At 43.6% G+C, this 19,982-nt stretch overlaps 1 protein-coding gene across 2 annotated transcripts in view; it reads right to left on the reverse strand.

The window, feature by feature from the left end:
• Positions 1–1,929: 1,929 nt before the first annotated feature.
• The window catches only part of CLHC1 (clathrin heavy chain linker domain containing 1), a 28,484-nt gene continuing 10,431 nt past the window's right edge, over positions 1,930–19,982 (reverse strand). For both annotated transcript variants that reach the window (XM_075863030.1, XM_075863031.1), the window contains 7 exons: positions 19,778–19,893; positions 16,613–16,697; positions 14,801–14,907; positions 12,516–12,690; positions 10,751–10,953; positions 8,847–9,026; positions 1,930–2,199 (listed from right to left, as the gene is read on the reverse strand). In XM_075863030.1, the coding sequence (XP_075719145.1) occupies positions 2,003–2,199; positions 8,847–9,026; positions 10,751–10,953; positions 12,516–12,690; positions 14,801–14,907; positions 16,613–16,697; positions 19,778–19,893 (1,063 nt within the window). In that variant the 3' untranslated portion in view covers positions 1,930–2,002. The remainder of the gene's footprint in view (positions 2,200–8,846; positions 9,027–10,750; positions 10,954–12,515; positions 12,691–14,800; positions 14,908–16,612; positions 16,698–19,777; positions 19,894–19,982) is intronic.

Consider the following 19,982-nt stretch of genomic DNA (forward strand, 5'->3'; position numbering starts at 1 on the left):
TTGGGTTTTTATAAGCCGTTCAATGTCCCTTTACAGAACGCAGGTTTACACTTTTGTAGATATAAGTGAAATTAAAATTAAAATGCAGAACATATTTCAATGTGCAGCAAATTAAAAACAAAACCATAAGCACAAAAAATATTATTAAAAAAACTGGCATATCATTTTTATGATTTAGACAGACTGGGACCTGCCTGTCTAAATGATAAAAATTATATGCCAGTTTTTTTTATAATATTTTTTGTGCTTATGGTTTTGTTTTTAATTTGCTGCACATTGAAATATGCATTTGCACATATAATCCATCCTGCTTCTTTTCTGAGCAAAATCTTATGTCTATCTCCCCCATTTTCTGGAATTGGAACATGCTCGATACCTGAGAACCTAAGTGAGGAGAAATCTCCTCCATGGGCCTTTCTCATATGATCAATTAATCTTGGAGCTTCCTCTCCTGTTGCTATTGACTTACAATGCTCTCTGAATCTAACGTACAAACATCTAATAGTTTTCCCTATATAGAAACGTCCACATGGACAATAGATGATGTAGACAACGAATTTGGTCTTACAACTAATGAATTGCTGTATTTTTTGTTTCATACCTCCAAAATTCTTGGAGGTAATGGGTAGTTACCGCAGCGATGGTTCCCTTTCGGGGGTTAGTTTTTCGAGCCAATTTTCTTTAGTGGCTCTGTATAGCTCTAGGGTGGATTATACGACAGACCCTTATGGAATATTTAGAAGAGATCTCATGGGTACCTTGGGTGTGAAGGACAGAGATATGTTGGAAGGTCCATTGACTATTGATGAGATACAGGAAGCGGTGCGCTCAGTGGCGAATGATAAGGCGCCGGGGTTAGATGTCTCACCCACAGAAATATAAAAAACTTATGGAGAAGACTTGTTGCCACACCTGTTGAGTGTGTTTAAAGATGGGTTGAATAGGGGAAGATTGCCTCGCACGATGTTTGGAGCGGACATTGTAGTGCTGCCCAAGGAGGGAAAGGATTTGACGCAACCTGATTCATATCGACCTATTTTTCTATTAACCTCTGACATCAAGATTTTGGCGAAAATACTTGCCTGTAGATTGGCTAGGGTGATTGCATCTGTAATATCTCCGGATCAGACAGGCTTTATGCCCTCCAAATCCATGGCAACGAATTTGCGTAATGTGTTCTTAAACATCCAGGCAACTCCAGAGGGCCCCCATTCTAAAGCTGTTCTGTCCCTAGATGCCGCTAAGGCATTTGATAGTGTGGAGTGGGGGTACTTGTGGGTGGTGTTGGAGTGGTTCGGGTTTGGTCAGATTGTCTGCAGATTGCCCTAGGTGTCTCATGAATATGGCAGACCTAAAACACATGTTCTGGGGCTGTATTGAGCTGGCTAGTTATTGGCTGGCGGTACGGGACCTGATAAAGAAGGTGTTTGGGATGAATGTACCATCAAACCCTAAGTTATGCTTTCTGGGGTGTGTGGAAGGCCTGGGAAGTGACGTGGCTGAGACTCTCAGTAATCGGTAAAGTTAGGGAGTTGGTTTGGTGGGGGGTGGGAATGTTTATTATCTTACTTTTTTGTACCAAGTAACACATGTATAGCGCTTTGTATACCTGTAATGACAATTTACAACATATTGTAACAGCTATCCTGTTTATTGTTGTATCTGAATAAAAGTTATCTGATTAAAAAAAAAAATCTGATTCTACTTGATCCTAATAAAAGTTTATTGGTAATTAAAAACAAAACAAAACAAAAAAAGAACAGCTAGGATGTTCCATACGCTATTACTTGCTTTGTATATAGGGCATAAAACGAAAACATACAATACTTATACAATAAAAATGAATGCAAAATGTAAAAAAGGCTTCATTTACCTGCAACATACCACCATATTTTTTGTGAGAAAAAAACAAAACATGACCAAAAAGTATCAGTTCCCCCGTCTTTTATCAGTGTGCTGGCACATTGGTGCTAGTGCTCCCCCTGCTGTCACACAGCAAGCATTACAAATATACATGCTCCATAATTTTTGCATCCTCATCCTTGGGTGAAATCTCCACTACTCCATCTTGTGATATGACGATAGACATGATCTTCTCAGACAGCTTTCTGTAGTCATTGCTGGAACATTCCTCAGCAATTTCTACCCATCCTTCCGGGGTGCAGACGACATCATTGAGGATGACTTGCTCCAAAGCAGCTTGGTAAAAAGAAAGAAAAGATACATTATATCCTTTTATATTTGTTTCTAAAAAGATGGATGCTGAATAATAACCACATGAATGATATGTATATAGTTCCGACGTAGTAATAACATATCAGTATCTCCCATAACCCTACTGGATATTTTCCATATAGGATGAGTACTAGAAATGTTCATTATGGAGGTGACGGGTTTAAACAGGTTTAACTCATTTTCTTTCTTCCTATTGAGGAGACTCAGGCTCCATCCTGGGGAAAGTAATTGCAAAAGTAATTTAAAAAAAAAATCCTGATTTCAATTAGTTCAATTGTTTCCAGTCATTACCTTGTCCCCATGGCAATTGAACACTTGCCAAATACTGGTTATGTAGACAGAACTGAAGTGATCAATTCTCATGTAAAAATCAAAGTTATATAATAATTCACGGTATTTAACAATGCTCATTTATTTTTTATTTTTTTAAAGCACACTATTTACCAAGTGGGTCTACCATCCCCTGGTGATTTTCAGGTATACACTTTTTCACCACTCTGGGGGCAATTTGGATCCCCTAAAGGGAGTACTTAGTGCGATTTATCAAATAGCTGATTTAAGTCGTAAATAATGTTTAGCAATATATCTGATGCGACCCAAAAACTAGTGAATCTGAACTTTGGATTTAAACACCGTGCGACTTACATTACTTACCTAGGGATTAAGTTAACAATGTCCTTACAATCCCTATATTAGGTCAACTACCCACCAATGTTTCCTTAAGAGAGACTTAGAAAAATGGGATTCGCCGTTTCTGTCATGGATTGTCCACATACATTATGTCAAAATGGTCACTTTACCGAGATTGTTGTATTTATTTAGAACACTACCTATCCTAGTTCCTAAACAGGATATTGACTCTATTCAAAAATCAATCTTTAGGTTTAGAGATGAGCGAACTTATGAAAAGTTCGGTTCGGCTGGTTTGCCGAATTTCATGGAAAAGTTAGATTCGGACCGAACTAGTTCTGACCGAACCTGTAATTGGAGCTCCCGTAATGACGGGTGGCTACATGTGTGCACCCGGCATTACGGCAGCGTTGCTAGGCGACGTCAGTAAATAGTCACTGTCCAGGGTGCTGAAAGAGTTAACTGATCGGCAGTAACTCTTTCAGCACCCTGGACAGTGAATTCCGATCACAATATAGAGCAACATGTAAAAAAAAAAAAAGACGTTCGTACTTACCGAGAACTTCCTGCTTCTTCCTCCAGTCCGGCCTCCCGGCCTTGGTGACGCGTCCCTCTCAACATCCAGTCCGACCTCCCGGGATGACGATTCAGTCCAAGTGACTGCTGCAGCCAATCACAGGCCAATCACAGGCTGCAGCGGTCACATGGACTGCCGCGTCATCCAGGGAGGTCGGGCTGGATGTCAAGAGAGGGACGCGTAACCAAGGCAACGGTGACGCGTCCCTCTCTTGACATCCAGCCCGACCTCCCTGGATGACGCGGCAGTCCATGTGACCGCTGCAGCCTGGGATTGGCCTGTGATTGGCTGCAGCCTGTGATTGGCCTGTGATTGGCTGCAGCGGTCACTTGGACTGAATCGTCATCCCGGGAGGTCGGACTGGAGGAAGAAGCAGGGAGTTATCGGTAAGTAGGAACTTCTATTTTTTTTTACACGTTGATGTATATTGTGATCGGAAGTCACTGTCCAGGATGCTGAAACAGTTACTGCCGATCGTTTAACTCTTTCAGCACCCTGGACAGTGACTATCTCCTGACGTCGCGTACCGGAAAATCAGTGACTCATAAGGTGCCAGTCAGTCAGGGAATGCTGACTACGCAGGCGCCAAAATTTAGCCGGGTTCGGTCAAAACGTGTTCGGCCGAACCCGGTGAAGTTCGGATTCGCTGCGAACCGAACTTTTCCCGATGTTCGGACCGAAACCGGGTTCAGTTGTCCCGGTTCGCTCATCTCTATTTAGGTTTATATGGCGCTATAAACGTCCACTCATCTCAAGGTCTATCATGTGTCTACACAAAACGAAGGGTGGATTCTCTGTGCCTCATTTATTTAAGTATTATCAGGCTGCTAGACTCTCTCAATTGGCTAGTGTGATGTCGGGTGCCCTAGCACCTCTCTGGACTAGTCTTGAAGCCCATTTAGTTTCCCCTATGTCGTGGCCCACGTTAATTTGGACCTCTGCTCTATATCCTAACAATTTCAGACAGGTAGCTCCATTTTCCTACTTTGACCTGGAGTTATGGAGGAGCGTCAGGTTTAAGTTCGCTTTACAGGGTGGTCGGCCTTCCCTACTAACGCCTATATTTGTAATCCTGAATTTCCCCCAGCTTTAAACCCACACTCATTTAGATGGTGGTTAGACAATAAACGGATCATCGTGAGAGACTTTATCATTAATGGCAAATTGATGACTCTTAATTATTTCAATGTTAAGTTTCACCCGCTGTCTACTGAACTTTTCCATGATCAACAGATTTTGCAGTTTTTTTTAGAACAATCACCTCTGCCTCCCAAAAGTTAGACTTAGCACCTATGGAATCCCTATGTCTTTTTAGAGCTAACTTACCAGGATCATTGTCTTTTCTTTATTCTACTTTAAACTGTTCACCTACTGGAGGCAAGTTGCCGTTCATGATCAGATGGGAGGAAGAGCTGGGGATATCACTTGATCATGAGCAATGGGGTTTCATTTGCACTACTGCTAGTAAAGGGAGTTTACAAGTCACCCTGATTAAGACCTCTCATAACTTATTGCATAGAGTATATATGGTACCGACCAGAATACACACCATGTACGCTGATATTCCTGACACATGCTTTAGAGCAGGGGTCTCAAACTCGGCCGGGTAAGTGGGCCGCATATAGAAAAAATGGGAAGTTGACGGGCCGCATTACTTTCAAATTTGATACAATACAAAATTATTGTTAATCAATTCGTTATTTGAACTACTATAACACTATATTACTAGAATAATAATACTACATTACTATAATAACACTGCTAGGTTTAAAATTTGAGATATTTCTCCACGTGCTTATTTCAACAATCCAGCTGTCCAGTTTAAGTGTCGCTAAATGCAGTCCGGCGGCTCAGTTAGCACACATGTCAAGATTGGGCAGCCCCTTTTTAGATAGTGCCGCAGTGCCCTCTGTGGATGCTGCCGCAGTGCCCTCTGTGGATGCTGCCGCAGTGCCCTCTGTGGATGCTGCCGCAGTGCCCTCTGTGGATAATGCAACACACCCCTAGATAAGGCCACAGTGCCCTCTGTAGATAAGGCCACAGTGCCCTCTGTAGATAAGGCCACAGTGCCCTCTGTAGATAAGGCCACAGTGCCCTCTGTAGATAAGGCCACAGTGCCCTCTGGAGATAAGGCCACAGTGCCCTTTGTAGATAAGGCCACAGTGCCCTCTGTAGATAATGCAACACACCCCTAGATAATGCCAGTGTCCTCTTCAGATACTGTCATACACCCACTTGTAGATAACGCCACAGTGCCCTCTGTAGAGGCTGCCACAGTGCCCTCTGTAGAGGCTGCCACAGTGCCCTCTGCAGAGGCTGCCCCAGTGCCCTCTGCAGAGGCTGCCCCAGTGCCCTCTGTAGAGGCTGCCCCAGTGCCCTCTGTAGAGGCTGCCCCAGTGCCCTCCGTAGAGGCTGCCCCAGTGATGTCAGGGGCTTGCCCAGAGCTGGAGTCCCAGGCAGAGCGCTAGTAGGCTCTTCCTGGGACTCCAGCTGTGCTCCTGACATCACTGGGACTCCTGCTCTGGGGAAGCCCCTGACATCATTGTCGATGTATGGACAGCGATGTCAGAGGCTTCCCCAGTCCCGGAGCAGAGCCGATAATAGCGTTCTGCCCGGGACTCCGCTCTGGGGAAGACCCTGACACACTGTCCATATATGGGCAGCGATGTCAGGGAATTCCACGGAGTCCCGGAGCAGAGCCGACACCAGCACTCTGCTCGGGACTCCGGCTCTGGGGAAGCCCCAGACATCGCTGTTCATATGTGTACAGCGATGTCAGGGAATTCCACAGAGTCCAGGAGCAGAGCCGACACCAGCGCTCTGCTCCGCTCTGGGCAAGACCCTGACACACTGTCCATATATGGGCAGCGATGTCAGGGAATTCCACAGAGTCCCGGAGCAGAGCCTGTACTAGCGCTCTGCCCGGGACTCCGGCTCTGGGGAAGCCCCAGACATCGCTGTTCATATGTGGACAGCGATGTCAGGGAATTCCACAGAGTCCCGGAGCAGAGCCGACACCAGCGCTCTGCTCGGGACTCCGGCTCTGGGGAAGCCCCAGACATCGCTGTTCATATGTGGACAGCGATGTCAGGGAATTCCAGAGTCTCCGAGCAGAGCCGATACTAGCGGCTCTGTGTCCCGCGGGCCGCAGATGACAGCCCCAGGGGCCGCATGCGGCCCGCGGGCCGCGTGCTTGAGACCCCTGCTTTAGAGGGTGTGTGGACCCCGGCACTCATCTGCACACGTGGTGGACTTGTCAAATGCTTTTGGAGATCGATTATGACATTTGCTAATTCAGTGATGAACACTCACATAGAGCTAACCACTGAGGTTTGCTTACTAGGGGTGAAACCAGGCGGTCTTTCTTACTCTACCTTTAAATTGCTTCAACTCCTAATGATGTCAGCTCGTATACATATTGCTCAAAATTGGAGAAAGCCGTCACTTTCAATTACAGCAGTAAAAAATCACATGAATAAAATTTGCCGTTAGACAAGATACTGTAGCACAATTTGATAAGATTTGGTCCCCATGGCTGCGAACTATGGCAGTCCCAAACCTTTCTTATTATTTAGCAATGTGATGGGCTCTATGTGTGGTGGAGGAGTGCTCGGGTCCCTATCCTTATTCTTTGCTTTGCCTATTATCGGGACTTTATGGTTTGGTCTACCCCAAGGCTGTTTCTATACCCGCCCATGTGACTCGCTGAGTTTTCAGACATATGTTTGTTTGTTTTTCTCCTGCATGCTTCTTACTCCCCGGACACCATGTTCATAATGTTTAATTTTATCTTGTTCCTTTAAAGAGGATCTGTCACCAGATTCTCAAATCCCTATCTCCTATTCCAGCAAGCCAGTTGTAATCTCGCGAGATTACGAGGTAAACGAGATTTCGTTTCCCTTGCTGGAAATCTCACAGAAAAGATTCAGAAGTGTCAGGATTCTGAATACACATGACGTCCAGGCTGGAGGTCATGTGTATTCATTATCAGGACACTTGTGTATGTGGCTGCACATCGTTCTAGTAAGAACACTATGTGCTGTGTAAATGAATGGAGAGGAGTGCATGATGCTGATTGGTCACTGATTCGTCAGCGTCATACACTTCTATTCACAACGCCCAGTTAGTAAAACAAGTAAACACGCCCAGTTAAAAACACAATACACGCCCAGTTGGACATACAAATAAAAACACGCCCAGTTGTCCATTTCAAAGCTCATTTGCATATATATAAAATAGCTCATAACTTGGCCAAAAATGAACGTTTTAAAAAAAACAAAAAAAACAAACGTTACTGTTATCTACATTGCAGCGCCGATCACATGCAATAGGAGATACGGGTTTGAGAATCTGGTGACAGAGCCTCTTTAAATAATATACCCTGCTGGATATCGTTTATCTGACTTCCTGCGTGAAGTCCTGACTTATTATTTGTAAACTGCCTATTGTATATCAGAATTGTGTTGTAATTCAATAAATTACTTTGAAACTAAATCAGCTATTTGCCAGTAATGTCGGGAGCCGAACCTGCGGCAATCAGCTAATCTACATACCGTCTCCAATATGAAAGCTGTTGTCTGTGAGAAAACCCCTTTAAGTAAGCCTGCTGATTAATTTCTTAATATATCTTCATAGCATTTTCCCGGTACAGAGCACCAAATCCCATGCAAAGACATGGATTTAAAAGATAATATACTGGCTGCCTTCAGCCACCACTAGAGGGAGCTCAGGAGCTTACTACATACTGTTATAAATTTAATTCAACACCAAGACAGTATGCAGGGAGTTCCTAAGCTCCCTCTATGCATGGGATATTTAAACATGGGATTTATATCAGAAAAACTTGCTCTGACCAATGCAAAGATATATATTACGAAATCAATGAGCACAAAGTTTTGGACCAAAAAATGACGTGTTAAACCGTGGAGAATCACTTTAAGTTACTAATAAGAGGAGATGGTAAAAAAGTTCTACTGCCTAATTCATTACTTCTTTTTATGGGGTACTACAGGTGACGTCTATACCTTTCTATATTAAAAGGATACTACACCAAAAGTCTAGACTTTCTGTTTATTGAGCTGGAGAGATGCTGACTCTCGGAAAACCTCAGGAAACTTTTATATATAGTTTATCTTATAATTAAAAACTTTTATAAGTTGTAACTTAGGGACAATTCAATTCAACTCATCCATGTTTTGACTAGTAGAGCCGTTTCCCTTACCCCGCATTTAAGGTGTTGCTATCTAAAACTTTCATCTATCAAATATCTTAGACATATGGCTGTCTCAAATCTGGCACTAAAGAGGGTACACAATACCATTTGGCTGGTACGGTATAAATTGCCACATGGCAAAAGCCACCATGTAGTCTGAAACCATCTGTTGTGATGCATATTGCCACTTACCTTCTCCACACTGGTATATGCTCTCCAGCAGCTGAAATCCATACTCCTTATGATCAGTGCAGAGTAGGGATAGCACAGCCTGCCCGACTGACAGTGCCGCCGGTTTACCATTCCACTCCTTGGTCAATCCATTGATGAGTTCTGCAGTGGGGCATTTCTTAAGCAAGAACAAGTAGTCATCTGTATGGGAAAAAACCTCAAATAAGTATAGATACCGGCTAAAATATTGAATATATGGGAGAATAAAATATGTATAACTTGTATAGACACAGCCTAAAATATCATACATCCAACAATGGGGTTTCCCAACATATTCATTCATGGCGTATCGCTGGGAAATGCTATATATTCTATGATCAGGAGAAACAGGGTTGACCCAATACGATCTGAGAGCTAACCGTGTCTCCCGAGAAAAGCTGAGCGTGGTGAAAGGAAGCAGCAGGGGGTTGGTCTTGGACAAGCGCTGCCACCACTTCGTTTTAATGATCAGTGGTCTTCCCAGTGGTCAGACTGACACCAGTGGTACATTTATGGCATAGCCTAGCAAAATATCATGAACATACATGGTGGAAAAATAAAATGTAGATCTCATTTTATAGATATTATTTTCACTTTTATAATATGGCAGTGTTATGGGTACATTGAATCCCCCCCCCCTCCCCCGCAGGGTTGCCAACCTCCACTTCAGAAATTTCCGGATAACTGAGCTAAAATTCACGGACAGACCAAAATTTTTACGGGCACATTACAAAATCAAGAGTAAGTGATAATAAAGAGAATAAGTAACACCTTTTTATAAGTGATCACATGAGTGGGATAGTAAAGGTGAGTGCGGGCACAACTCAAGTTGGATTAAAAAATTATTGGAGTAATAGAATTGAGATATTAATAGTAATAATAATAATAATATTTAAAAACAAATTCTGCCTGGCTTTGAACCAGGGACCTTTCACTTGTAAACTTTCCAACTAGTACAAGTCAGACCATCACTCGGCCCCATTATGTAAAGTGAACTTGCCAAGCAGTAGTGGTTGGGGGTCAATTCAATTACAGCTGGCACGGTCTCAGTCTCTCTCACCCGCGAGGTCTGTCTGCTGTGTGGGGGATGGTAACTTGTCAAAGACTCTGAGTTAGACTGGCTGTACTGGGAGTGACTGTGAGACTCCCAGCCCGCTTATAGCTTTCCCACGCTAATTAAGCGCAGGAAATCTACAAGCCGGGCTGTGATTGGTGAGTCGGACACTCAATCCACCCCCACCTGACACCCCTGCCTGGTCTCGGTCTGAGCCAAGGTCGTGATGTCAGGAACAGGTGACTCACTGGTCCTGGCACTGACCCAATGATGGTCTGTTTCTGACTGAGGTCACTTCACACCGAGACAGTCACAGACCATCATACGCTTCTCCTCCGCAGCCGCTCCAAGTCCACTCTCCTATTTCCTCCTAATTGCCGGCTGCAGGGCAGGCTGCTGCGGCCCGCTTCCCTTCTTGTTTGCACTGCGCATGCGCAGTGCAAATTACAGCAGATAAAGACAGGGTTTTTGCTGACTGTCAGTAAATTTATGGACAGTTGGCAACCCTGTCCCCACCCCATTGCAGTCTATGGGCCGACCATGTCTCTTTAGAGAAAAGCCGAACGCGGTCGAAGGAATCTAAAGGGCATGATGGTCAGATGAGTGCCTCCCTGGAATTATATAGAATATCAAGTTCATGAAAATGTATTTTATTACCTAACCAGCTGGAGTATAATGGTTATTTAATTATAAAACAATATAGTTCCTAGTGATTTTATATTATTGGTCTTCATGTCTTTGCATAAGCTGATGATCTGCTATTCTATATTTTCTTCTCCTCTGTAATATAAAAACGCAAATCAAAATTACAATTTTACAAATAATTTATTACCTAATAAAAAACGTTTGCTTTGATAGGTGTAGTCAAGAGCCCCTTGGATTTGACTTTGTAAACACATGCAGAGAGCAGCCTTCCGGAGGCTGGAACATTTTCGGTAGATTAGCTGAGCCAGTGCCAGGCATGTGACCTTGTGATATGGCTCTCTCTCTCCGTAATCCAAAATTACATCCCCAAGAGCTTCAGAAAATGTTATCCTGGAACAGAGGTGACAGACGCAAGCTCAGAAAACGACTTATGTAAATCATATACAATTAATAATTAACCGTTTCCTTTGAGTGTAAAAAAAAGTGGATTTAACCCCTTACATTGCTGCCCTAAAACAATAACATATGCAACAAAAAGAAATGTATAATTTAAGAACCATGAGTCTATATGACATAACGGCAGGCCATGCCAAGTAGCTGGCAAAGACAGATGCATTTCTGTCCCACTCCAAGAACCAATTTCTGATTGTGAAATTAGGGTGTTTGAGCCCAGATACACCCATCCTTTCTATGTAATGAAGTGCAGTAATGCTGGCGCTTTATAATGCACTGGCAATATATGCAGCTCTGCTTGTTCTGGAAGCGTTGGTGTTGATAGGGTGCCCAGGAGAGGGGGTACCTTTCTATTTTTGTTATGGGCTCTCCCATCTCATTATATCGCCAATGACTTGCGTGACATATTTGAAGATTTTATTATGGCCCAAGAGCATCAAGCTCTGGAGAGCTGTAGGGTCCCCACCCAAACCAATAGATGCAATAGATACCTTATTATTTCAATTGATGCCATGTCATGAATTGAAACAGCAAAAAACTTGAGGACAGCATCCGTATGGCAAAGGTGTGAAAGTGTTTTATGAATACATCCCAATAACAAAGTGCTACGTTTCGACTCCAGAGGAGTCTTTATCAAGCATTTCAAGTCTTTATCCTGCAGAGTCGAAACGTAGCACTTTGCCATACGGATGTTGTCCTCAAGTTTTTTGCATCAATTGATTGTCAGGAAGGGATCTCTGGACTTGGAATTTGCATTCTGCCGTAATCGAGTTTAGATATTCCAACCAAGTGAGTGCTGTGGATAACCAGTTTCCCATTTGCCATGAATTGAAACGGCCACATCCACATCAATTCTTTAGCTGGTTAGTAAAGCAGAATTTCAATGTCCAAAATGGCCATACATTTAGACAGGCAAATTTGGCCATCTACCCCTTGGACAAAACAACTGGAATTTTCCCACTTGCCAAATAAAAACCTCTGGAAACATCAAAGGTTATATACAATAAATATATTTATAATTAATTTGGCACATGCGCCAACCACTGACCCCAGGATACAGTGATCCAGTCAGTGACATTCTAAGGTCTTATTTACACGAGCGTGTCCGATTTGCATCGGCAAAAAATGGGCCGTTTTTCCTGCATATGACAGTGTAGCGTCAGTGTTTCTACTCTGCAAGTACTTCCTACTTTTACTTTTTTTTTGTTTGCTTTTCTTTAGCAACTGATGCGTGAAAAATTTACAGCACACGGACGTCGTCCATGTGCTGTTTGTTTTTTTCGCGCACCTATAGACTTCAATGTGCGAGTCTGATCTGCAAAAACGGACCAGGATAGAACACGGAAAAAACTCTGATCTGTGAATAGCCCCGTTGAATTGCATTAGTCAGTGCGCTGTCAATTATATAATATATATAAATTATAGGGACAGCACATGGACGTGAAATACGTTCATGTGAATAAGGCCTAATAATATGAGATGATAAAAACATGTCTTACCTTTGTTGGGTTACCCAGTGAACAACAAGCTCCATCTTGTCATAGGAGAGAGCGCACCTAATAGCTTCCAGTGTAAGCGCTGCATTAACAGGATGCTTTGCTAAACTACTAGATTCCAGAAGTGCTTCGAAAAACATCATCAAAGGAGAAAAATCGTCTTTGCCAATTATAACCGCTGAAAAAGACAATGTGGACATGAAATCTTATTATATTCATCATATTTGTAGCATGGAACCCAATAAACCAAAATATCTTTAAAAAAAGAAGAAGAGTACTGGCAAAAAGGATACAATATATTATATTTCGAGGGTTACATTAGTGTCAAGACATTATATCATCCAAAACCGTTGCCAAATAATTAAAGGGGTTATATGAAGTGAGAAAAACATGGCTGCTTTCTTCCACAAACAGCGCCACTCCTGCCCAAGGGTTGTGTCTAGAATTGCAGTTCAGTACCAGTCAAGTGAATAAGGCTGAGCTGCAATACCAGACACAGCCGATGGAAAAGAGTGGCGCTGTTTTTGGAAGAAAGAAGCCATGTTTTTCTAATCTTATATACGGTAACCCTTTTAAAAAAGGGAACTTTTGGAAGATGTCCCTTGCAGTTTCCTGGGATTTTGCTGCTCCGACCATGCCCTTGCTATGTGTATTGCTGCTCTTGCTCTTTTCTGTTTTCGCTCATGATAATCCGAAACTGGAGTCTAAGCTCCCCATGACTTATTCCTCCCCCTACCTTTCCTTTCCCCTTCTCCGTACTTTCTCTATTCTTTTCCCCTGTCTAGGGAACTGTGCCTTTGATTGCATTTATTGGTTCCCGTTGTACTTGATGTTCTATAGGAGTCTGAGCTGTTATTTTTCTGTTTCATCCTTATGCCGTGCTCCTATTTCGTATGTACATTAATGCTGCTGATATATGATGTCTTCTGTCATGGGATATGATGCACACTTTTTTGTTTTGGCTTCGCACTTTATTAGTTGTTTCCTTTTGGCGTTAGGAGGACTTCCCTCCACTATGTTCTGTACTTGTGTGTATTGAAAACCAATAAAAACTTGAATATGAAAAAAAGGGAACTTTTCTCCCTGTAATGTCATATTATGCGGAGTGAAAAAAGAATAGGGGAGACTTGTAAAGGTTGGTTATCACTGTGGAATATGGAGCAGGCTATTGAACAACATCCAAGAAATCTTTCACGGATTTGTTGTATTTTGAGCGACTTGTAATCCACATCCCTTATTATTAATGTTATTTGTGTTGGGGGGGGGGGGTGGTTTTATAAATATGGTGCTAAATACCATTATTCACATTGCCATCATGGTACAAAACTGGAATAACTACATTAAAGGGAACCGGTCACCAACATTTAACCACCTAACTCACAGTCGCTGTTCAATACCAGCTTCTGTAAGTACTGTAATAACTTGTTTCCCATGTTAAAAAAAAAAGCAGGTTCGCAGCTGCGTAATCTTAGAGCTGCCATCTGGTCCCGCGACAACATTTTAAATATGACGGGGTGTATGGGGTTATATCACCTGGTGCCCTCCAGTTGTGCCCCTCTGCCATAGATCTGCTGCTTTGGGGTCCCCTCTCTGTTGTCCCAGCATGGCTGCAGCGCTTCTTAGACTACGAGTCTGAGACACTCCCACTGTCCCCAGAGCTGCTCACGTGAGCGGTCCTTGCCAATCCGAGAACAAATGGAGTGTCCTAAACTCAGTCTGTGAAACGCTGTGACCATTTTTGGACAACACAGAGGGGTCCCCAAAGCGGCAGATGGGCACAACTGGTGGGAGTTGGGTAATATAACTCCATATACCGCGTCACATTTATAATTTTGTCCTAGGACCGGAGGGTCGCTTTATTTCTATCTTTTCCTGCCTGTATGTAAATTAGATGCAGTACATCACCAGGGAGGCTTTCTCCACTCGGTAACCCCTCCTCATGATTGACATCTGCAGACGGGGGATTTTGTCTGTATGAAGTGGGTGGAGTGAGATGTGTGGTTTACTCAGCAGTTTATGGATACACCAGACTCTTCCCCAGTAGAACGCCCAGCGGACTCTTTTCTTTTAATTTACCTACAGTGCGGGAAAGGTTGAAAAGAAAAGGGATTGTAGATACATGACTTTAAATACACTGCTGGACCATATACTCTGTTTAGAGGGTCACATGTTGGTGACTGGTTCCCTTTATTAAAGCTCCCCTAATGCTCCCCTAAAAGTTGCGATGTTTTTTGCAGTTTCCCTACATATCAGCTCCACATAATTCTGAGAACATCTGATTTCTTTACCTCTGAATCTCTCCATCGTCTCCATGTTCCGGAGGATTCCTCTGGGACTGTGTGCGGCATAGACTGCAGCAGCCTTGTACTGACCATTAACAAACAGCTCATTAAATCTGTAAGGACAAAGCACAACCTCAATGTCAGGGAGGCTCGGAGAATAATGCTGTGTTCAGACTAATCACTTATCCTCTGCCAATTGGGCATTGAAGTTAATAAGGTTAATTAGCTGTACACCGGGTTTTCTTTGTCTAAAATAGTTTTTCTTCATCCCATGAGAAAGAAATGTCTGAACTGTTTGGGATATTTTCTAAAATAACTTACACGGGCCTATCAGCGGTATGTATTACAATGGAGCTGTTAGGAAGGGGACTGCTGCAGGACTGAAGCTGGTCCTAGACATGACAATTTAACTGGTCACTAGACATGACTGGTGATCTGTATATTTTTTTTCACTAATAAGAAGGATTTGCCATAAACTTCTGGTTATGAGTGAGTACTAGCCAAAAAAATTCAACATGGCAGATGCAGGTTGTAATAGCTTGTTTGTTGGCAAACGAATGTGACCAAAAATTGGCGGACAGTTGGCAAAAACTGTTCGGCAAAAATAGTTTGGCCAATAATTATCTCAGATCTATGGCCTTATTTAAAGTATGTACATCTTTGAAGCAAATTTTTTTTTTATTAAATCAATGTTTTAAGTGATTTGAAAGAAATTTTTAATTGATCTTTATAGATAATAATTTTTACTTTTTAAGATATAGCTTCTTTGTATCCTGTATACATAGAAGCTGTATCATTCTGTCAAAGCCACGGCTGTCAGTTCAGCTGAGCTGACAACTCGGCTAAAAGCTGGTCCTTTGTGTCTCTGACACACTAGATCCAGCTAATAACGATCACAACTAAGATGTGATCATCATGAGCTTGATCCTGTGTGTCAGAGACACGCAGGACCAGCTTTCAGACGAGCCGTCAGTTTAGCTGAACTGATGGAATCGGCTTTGACAGAACGATACAGCTTCTATGTGTGCAGGATACAAAGAAGCTATATCTTAAAAAGTAAAAATTTCAAAGGTGTACATAGCCCTTAAGCTGGCCACACACCTAATATAGTGATCGCTACAATGTGGCCGATCAATCATCCATGGGGTTCATTTGTGCCAAAGATCCCATCTGCTACATAAAAGGCAAAACAGCCCGCTCAGCCCGTCACAAACCATCATTCGCATTAATTTTACAAACAATTGTCTGACAAAATAATCGGCTTTAGTTGGCTGTTTTTGGACTGTCTGTATATATTTTTTTAATATCAGTATGTGAAATAACTATGCAAAAAGTGCACTTTTCGCTACTTACAAATTCCATATGACTCCTAAGAGTCAAAAGATAATACACACCCTAAAATATAACTTTTAAGACATAACTAAAAATGTATGAATTGTAAAGGAAAGTGCTGTGTCCACATTAAAATCACAACCTCAATAAGTAATAATCCCCAATATGCTGCTGCAGCAACTCCATCCCTATCATTGGCCATATATCACTATCTATACATTTAGCGGCTAACAGTCCGGCTCTATTATATCACTGGTACCAATGACAAACACTATGAAGTCATTGTTAAAACATACACCACAGGCTTCCCTAGACATGTTTCGCCAAGCTGGCATACTCCCTACATATAACTGTATTAAAGTTGAGCTAAAAGAACAGTGGGTGGTCCAGCATGAAAATCTGTGTAGTTTAGGGCTGTGGCCCGGTCACTATCCAGAGCCCATTCACCGATGACGCAAATGACAAGTTGGGAGAACACAACTGTACCTCTCAACATATTCAAGCAAAGCCTCTGCTTCCCGGCTCTTCCGTGGATCCAGATCCTCAAATACATTTGCAGAAGCAGCGTCATCTACAGGAAAAAACAAGATCAGTGATCTATAAAGCTAAATGAATAAAAATGTTCCAAACAATGCTCATGTCAGGAAATAAGACTAATATCTGACTGTATAAGGTAATAGAATGTAACTATCTTAAAGTGTCTGATTAAATACACGGATCAGAGTAACTAGCCATGAGAGTACAGAATAGAAACCACTGCCGGCTGCCATTTTGTATGTGAAGAATATAAGTGATTTCATTTTACGCAGGTAATAAACAATATAGCGAACTGTCCTCAGCAGGAAGAGTGCTGAGGTGTCAATTAGGTCCTAGAGCTGGGATGTCGGAGACGGCATTGTATAGACATCAGTGTTTTTGTAACATAGACATGTACAACATCCACTCACTACAGCAGGGGTCTCAAGCACGGGGCCCGCGGGCCGCATGCGGCCCCTGGGGCTGTCATCTGAGGCCGGCGGGACACAGAGCCGCTAGTATAGGCTCTACTCCGAGACTCTGGAATTCCCAGACATCGCTGTCCACATATGAACAGCGATGTCTGGGTCTTCCCCAGAGCCGAAGTCCCATGCAGAGCGCTAGTATCGGCTCTGATCCGGAACTCTGTGGAATTCCCTGACATCGGTGTCCATGTTTGGACACACGATGTCTGGGGCTTCCCCAGAGCCGGTGTCCCGTGCAGAGCGCTAGTACAGGCTCTGCTCCGGGACTCTGTGGAATTCCCTGACATCGCTGTCCATATATGGACAGTGTGTCAGGGTCTTCCCCAGAGCGGAGTCCCGTGCAGAACGCTAGTATAGGCTCTGCTCCGGGACTCTGTGGAATTCCCTGACATCACTGTCCATATATGGACAGTGTGTCAGGGTCTTCCCCAGAGCCGAGACCCAGGCAGAGCGCTAGTATCGGCTCTGCTCCAGGACTCTGTGGAATTCCCTAACATCAGTGTCCATGTTTGGACACACGATGTCTGGGGCTTTCCCAGAGCCGGAGTCCCGGGCAGAGCGCTAGTATAGGCTCTGCTCTGGGACTCTGGGGAAGCCTCTGACATCGATGTCCATACATCGACAATGATGTCAGGGGCTTCCCCAGAGCAGGAGTACCAGTGATGTCAGGAGCACAGCTGAAATCCCAGGAAGAGCCTACTAGCGCTCTGCCCGGGACTCCAGCTCTGGGGTTGCCCCTGACATCTCTGTCCATATATGGACAGTGATGTCAGGAGCAGAGCTGGTATCCCAGGCAGAGTGCTAGAAGTGGAGAAGCGGCTCTGCTCCGGGACTCCAGCTCTGGGCAAGCCCATGACATCACTGCGGCAGCATCTGCAGAGGGCACTGTGGCAGCATCTACGGAGGGCACTGTGGCAGCATCTACGGAGGGCACTGTGGCAGCATCTACGGAGGGCACTGTGGCAGCATCTACAGAGGGCACTGTGGCAGCATCTACAGAGGGCACTGTGGCAGCATCTACAGAGGGCACTGTGGCAACATCTACAGAGGGCACAGTGGCAGCATCTACAGAGGGCACTGTGGCAGCATCTACAGAGGGCACTGTGGCAGCATCTACAGAGGGTACTGTGGCAGCATCTACAGAGGGCACTGTAGCAATATCTAGGGGTGTGTTGCATTATCTACAGAGGGCACTGTGGCATTATCTACAGAGGGCACTGTGGCATTATCTAGGGGTGTGTGGCATTATCCACAGAGGTCACTGCGTCAGCATCCACAGAGGGCACTGCGGCAGCATCCACAGTGGGCACAGCGGCAGCATCCACAGAGGGCACAGCGGCAGCATCCACAGAGGGCACTGCGGCAGCATCCACAGAGGGCACTGCGGCAGCATCCACCGAGGGCACTGTGGCACTATCTAAAAGGGGCTGCCAAATCTTGACATGTGTGTCTGCCAAATGCCGCTAACTGAGCCGCCGGACTGCATTTAGCGACACTTAAACTGGAAAACTGGATTGTTGAAATAAGCATGTGGAGAAATATCTCAAATTTTAAACCTAGTGGTATTATTATAGTAAAGTAGTATTATTATTATTATTATTATAGTAATATAGTGTTATAGTAGTTCAAATAACTAATTGATTAACAATAATTTTGTATTGTATTCAATTTGAAAGTAATGCGGCCCGTCAACTTCCCATTTTTTCTATATGTGGCCCACTTACCCTGCCGAGTTTGAGACCCCTGCACTACAGCTACATGGGGATTCTGACACGGATTACACCCAACCTTCAGTATTTCCACAGGGAATCCTCGAAACAGCATGGTATGCGAATGAGTTTTCTAAAACCCAATTTACATGCATTGAACTGCATTGCATATGTACAGTGCCAACTAACACAGTGCCCCACGGTAAACAGTGCCCTCAAAAAACAGTGCCAGCGGTGCCCCCAATAAACTATATTGCCAGCAGAGTGCTGCCTGAGAAACAGTGCTAGCAGTGCGCAAGAGCAATTATTATTATTATTATTTTATTATTGTAAATAGTTCCAAAGCACAAAATAAGTCATTATAGGAGTTGGAGCTCCAATTTTGGAGATATATAGCCCAAAATCCCCTGTTACCCTTCAATTCATTCAAGATCCAATGAATTAAATGATAATATTCTGACTGCCTTCCGCTGCTACAAGGTGGAGCTCAATCTTTATGGATTTATACAGCTCCGACTAGTGTCAGTGGAAGCAACAGAAAAAATATACATATAACTCCCCGTAGTGGAGGTTGAAGGCAGACAGAAGTTTCCAGCTTATCCTGGTCCATCGTGGTGAACTGGATTTGTTCTGCCCTCCTAAACAAATACACAAACATCCTTACACTGTGGTGGATTGGGGTACAAATGGGCACTTATTGTACATTCTTAAGTTTATCCACTCTCCATGCCGGGGGGGATGGGGGTGGGGGCAATTCAAACTCCTTCTCACTGCAGTCGTGCATTGAGAAGGACGGAACCGAAGGCTCGGGACCCCTGTTATAGCAATCAGTGGGGTTTCACCGGTGGGGCCACCTGCGATCCAACCTGTGGATAGGTGATAAATGTCCTTTATGGGAAAACCCCTTAAAACTTTACAAGACACAATGGGGAGCAAAATACCTTTTATTTCATTTTCTTTTGTTGCCATTTGCGCTAATGTCTCATAAAGAGAAAGGCTTTTATCCGATCTTGACCAGGATGATATTGTGTCTGCAATGACTCTTTTCTTTCTGTAACTGTAGTAAGAAAACTGTTTAGTAACTTGAATAAGAACTATAGAAATATTCTACCCAAAGGGTCATTTCTTCATGCCTGCTCTCCTCCA

This window comes from Rhinoderma darwinii, chromosome 4, assembly GCF_050947455.1.
Source record: "Rhinoderma darwinii isolate aRhiDar2 chromosome 4, aRhiDar2.hap1, whole genome shotgun sequence".
Classification (NCBI taxonomy): domain Eukaryota; kingdom Metazoa; phylum Chordata; class Amphibia; order Anura; family Rhinodermatidae; genus Rhinoderma; species Rhinoderma darwinii.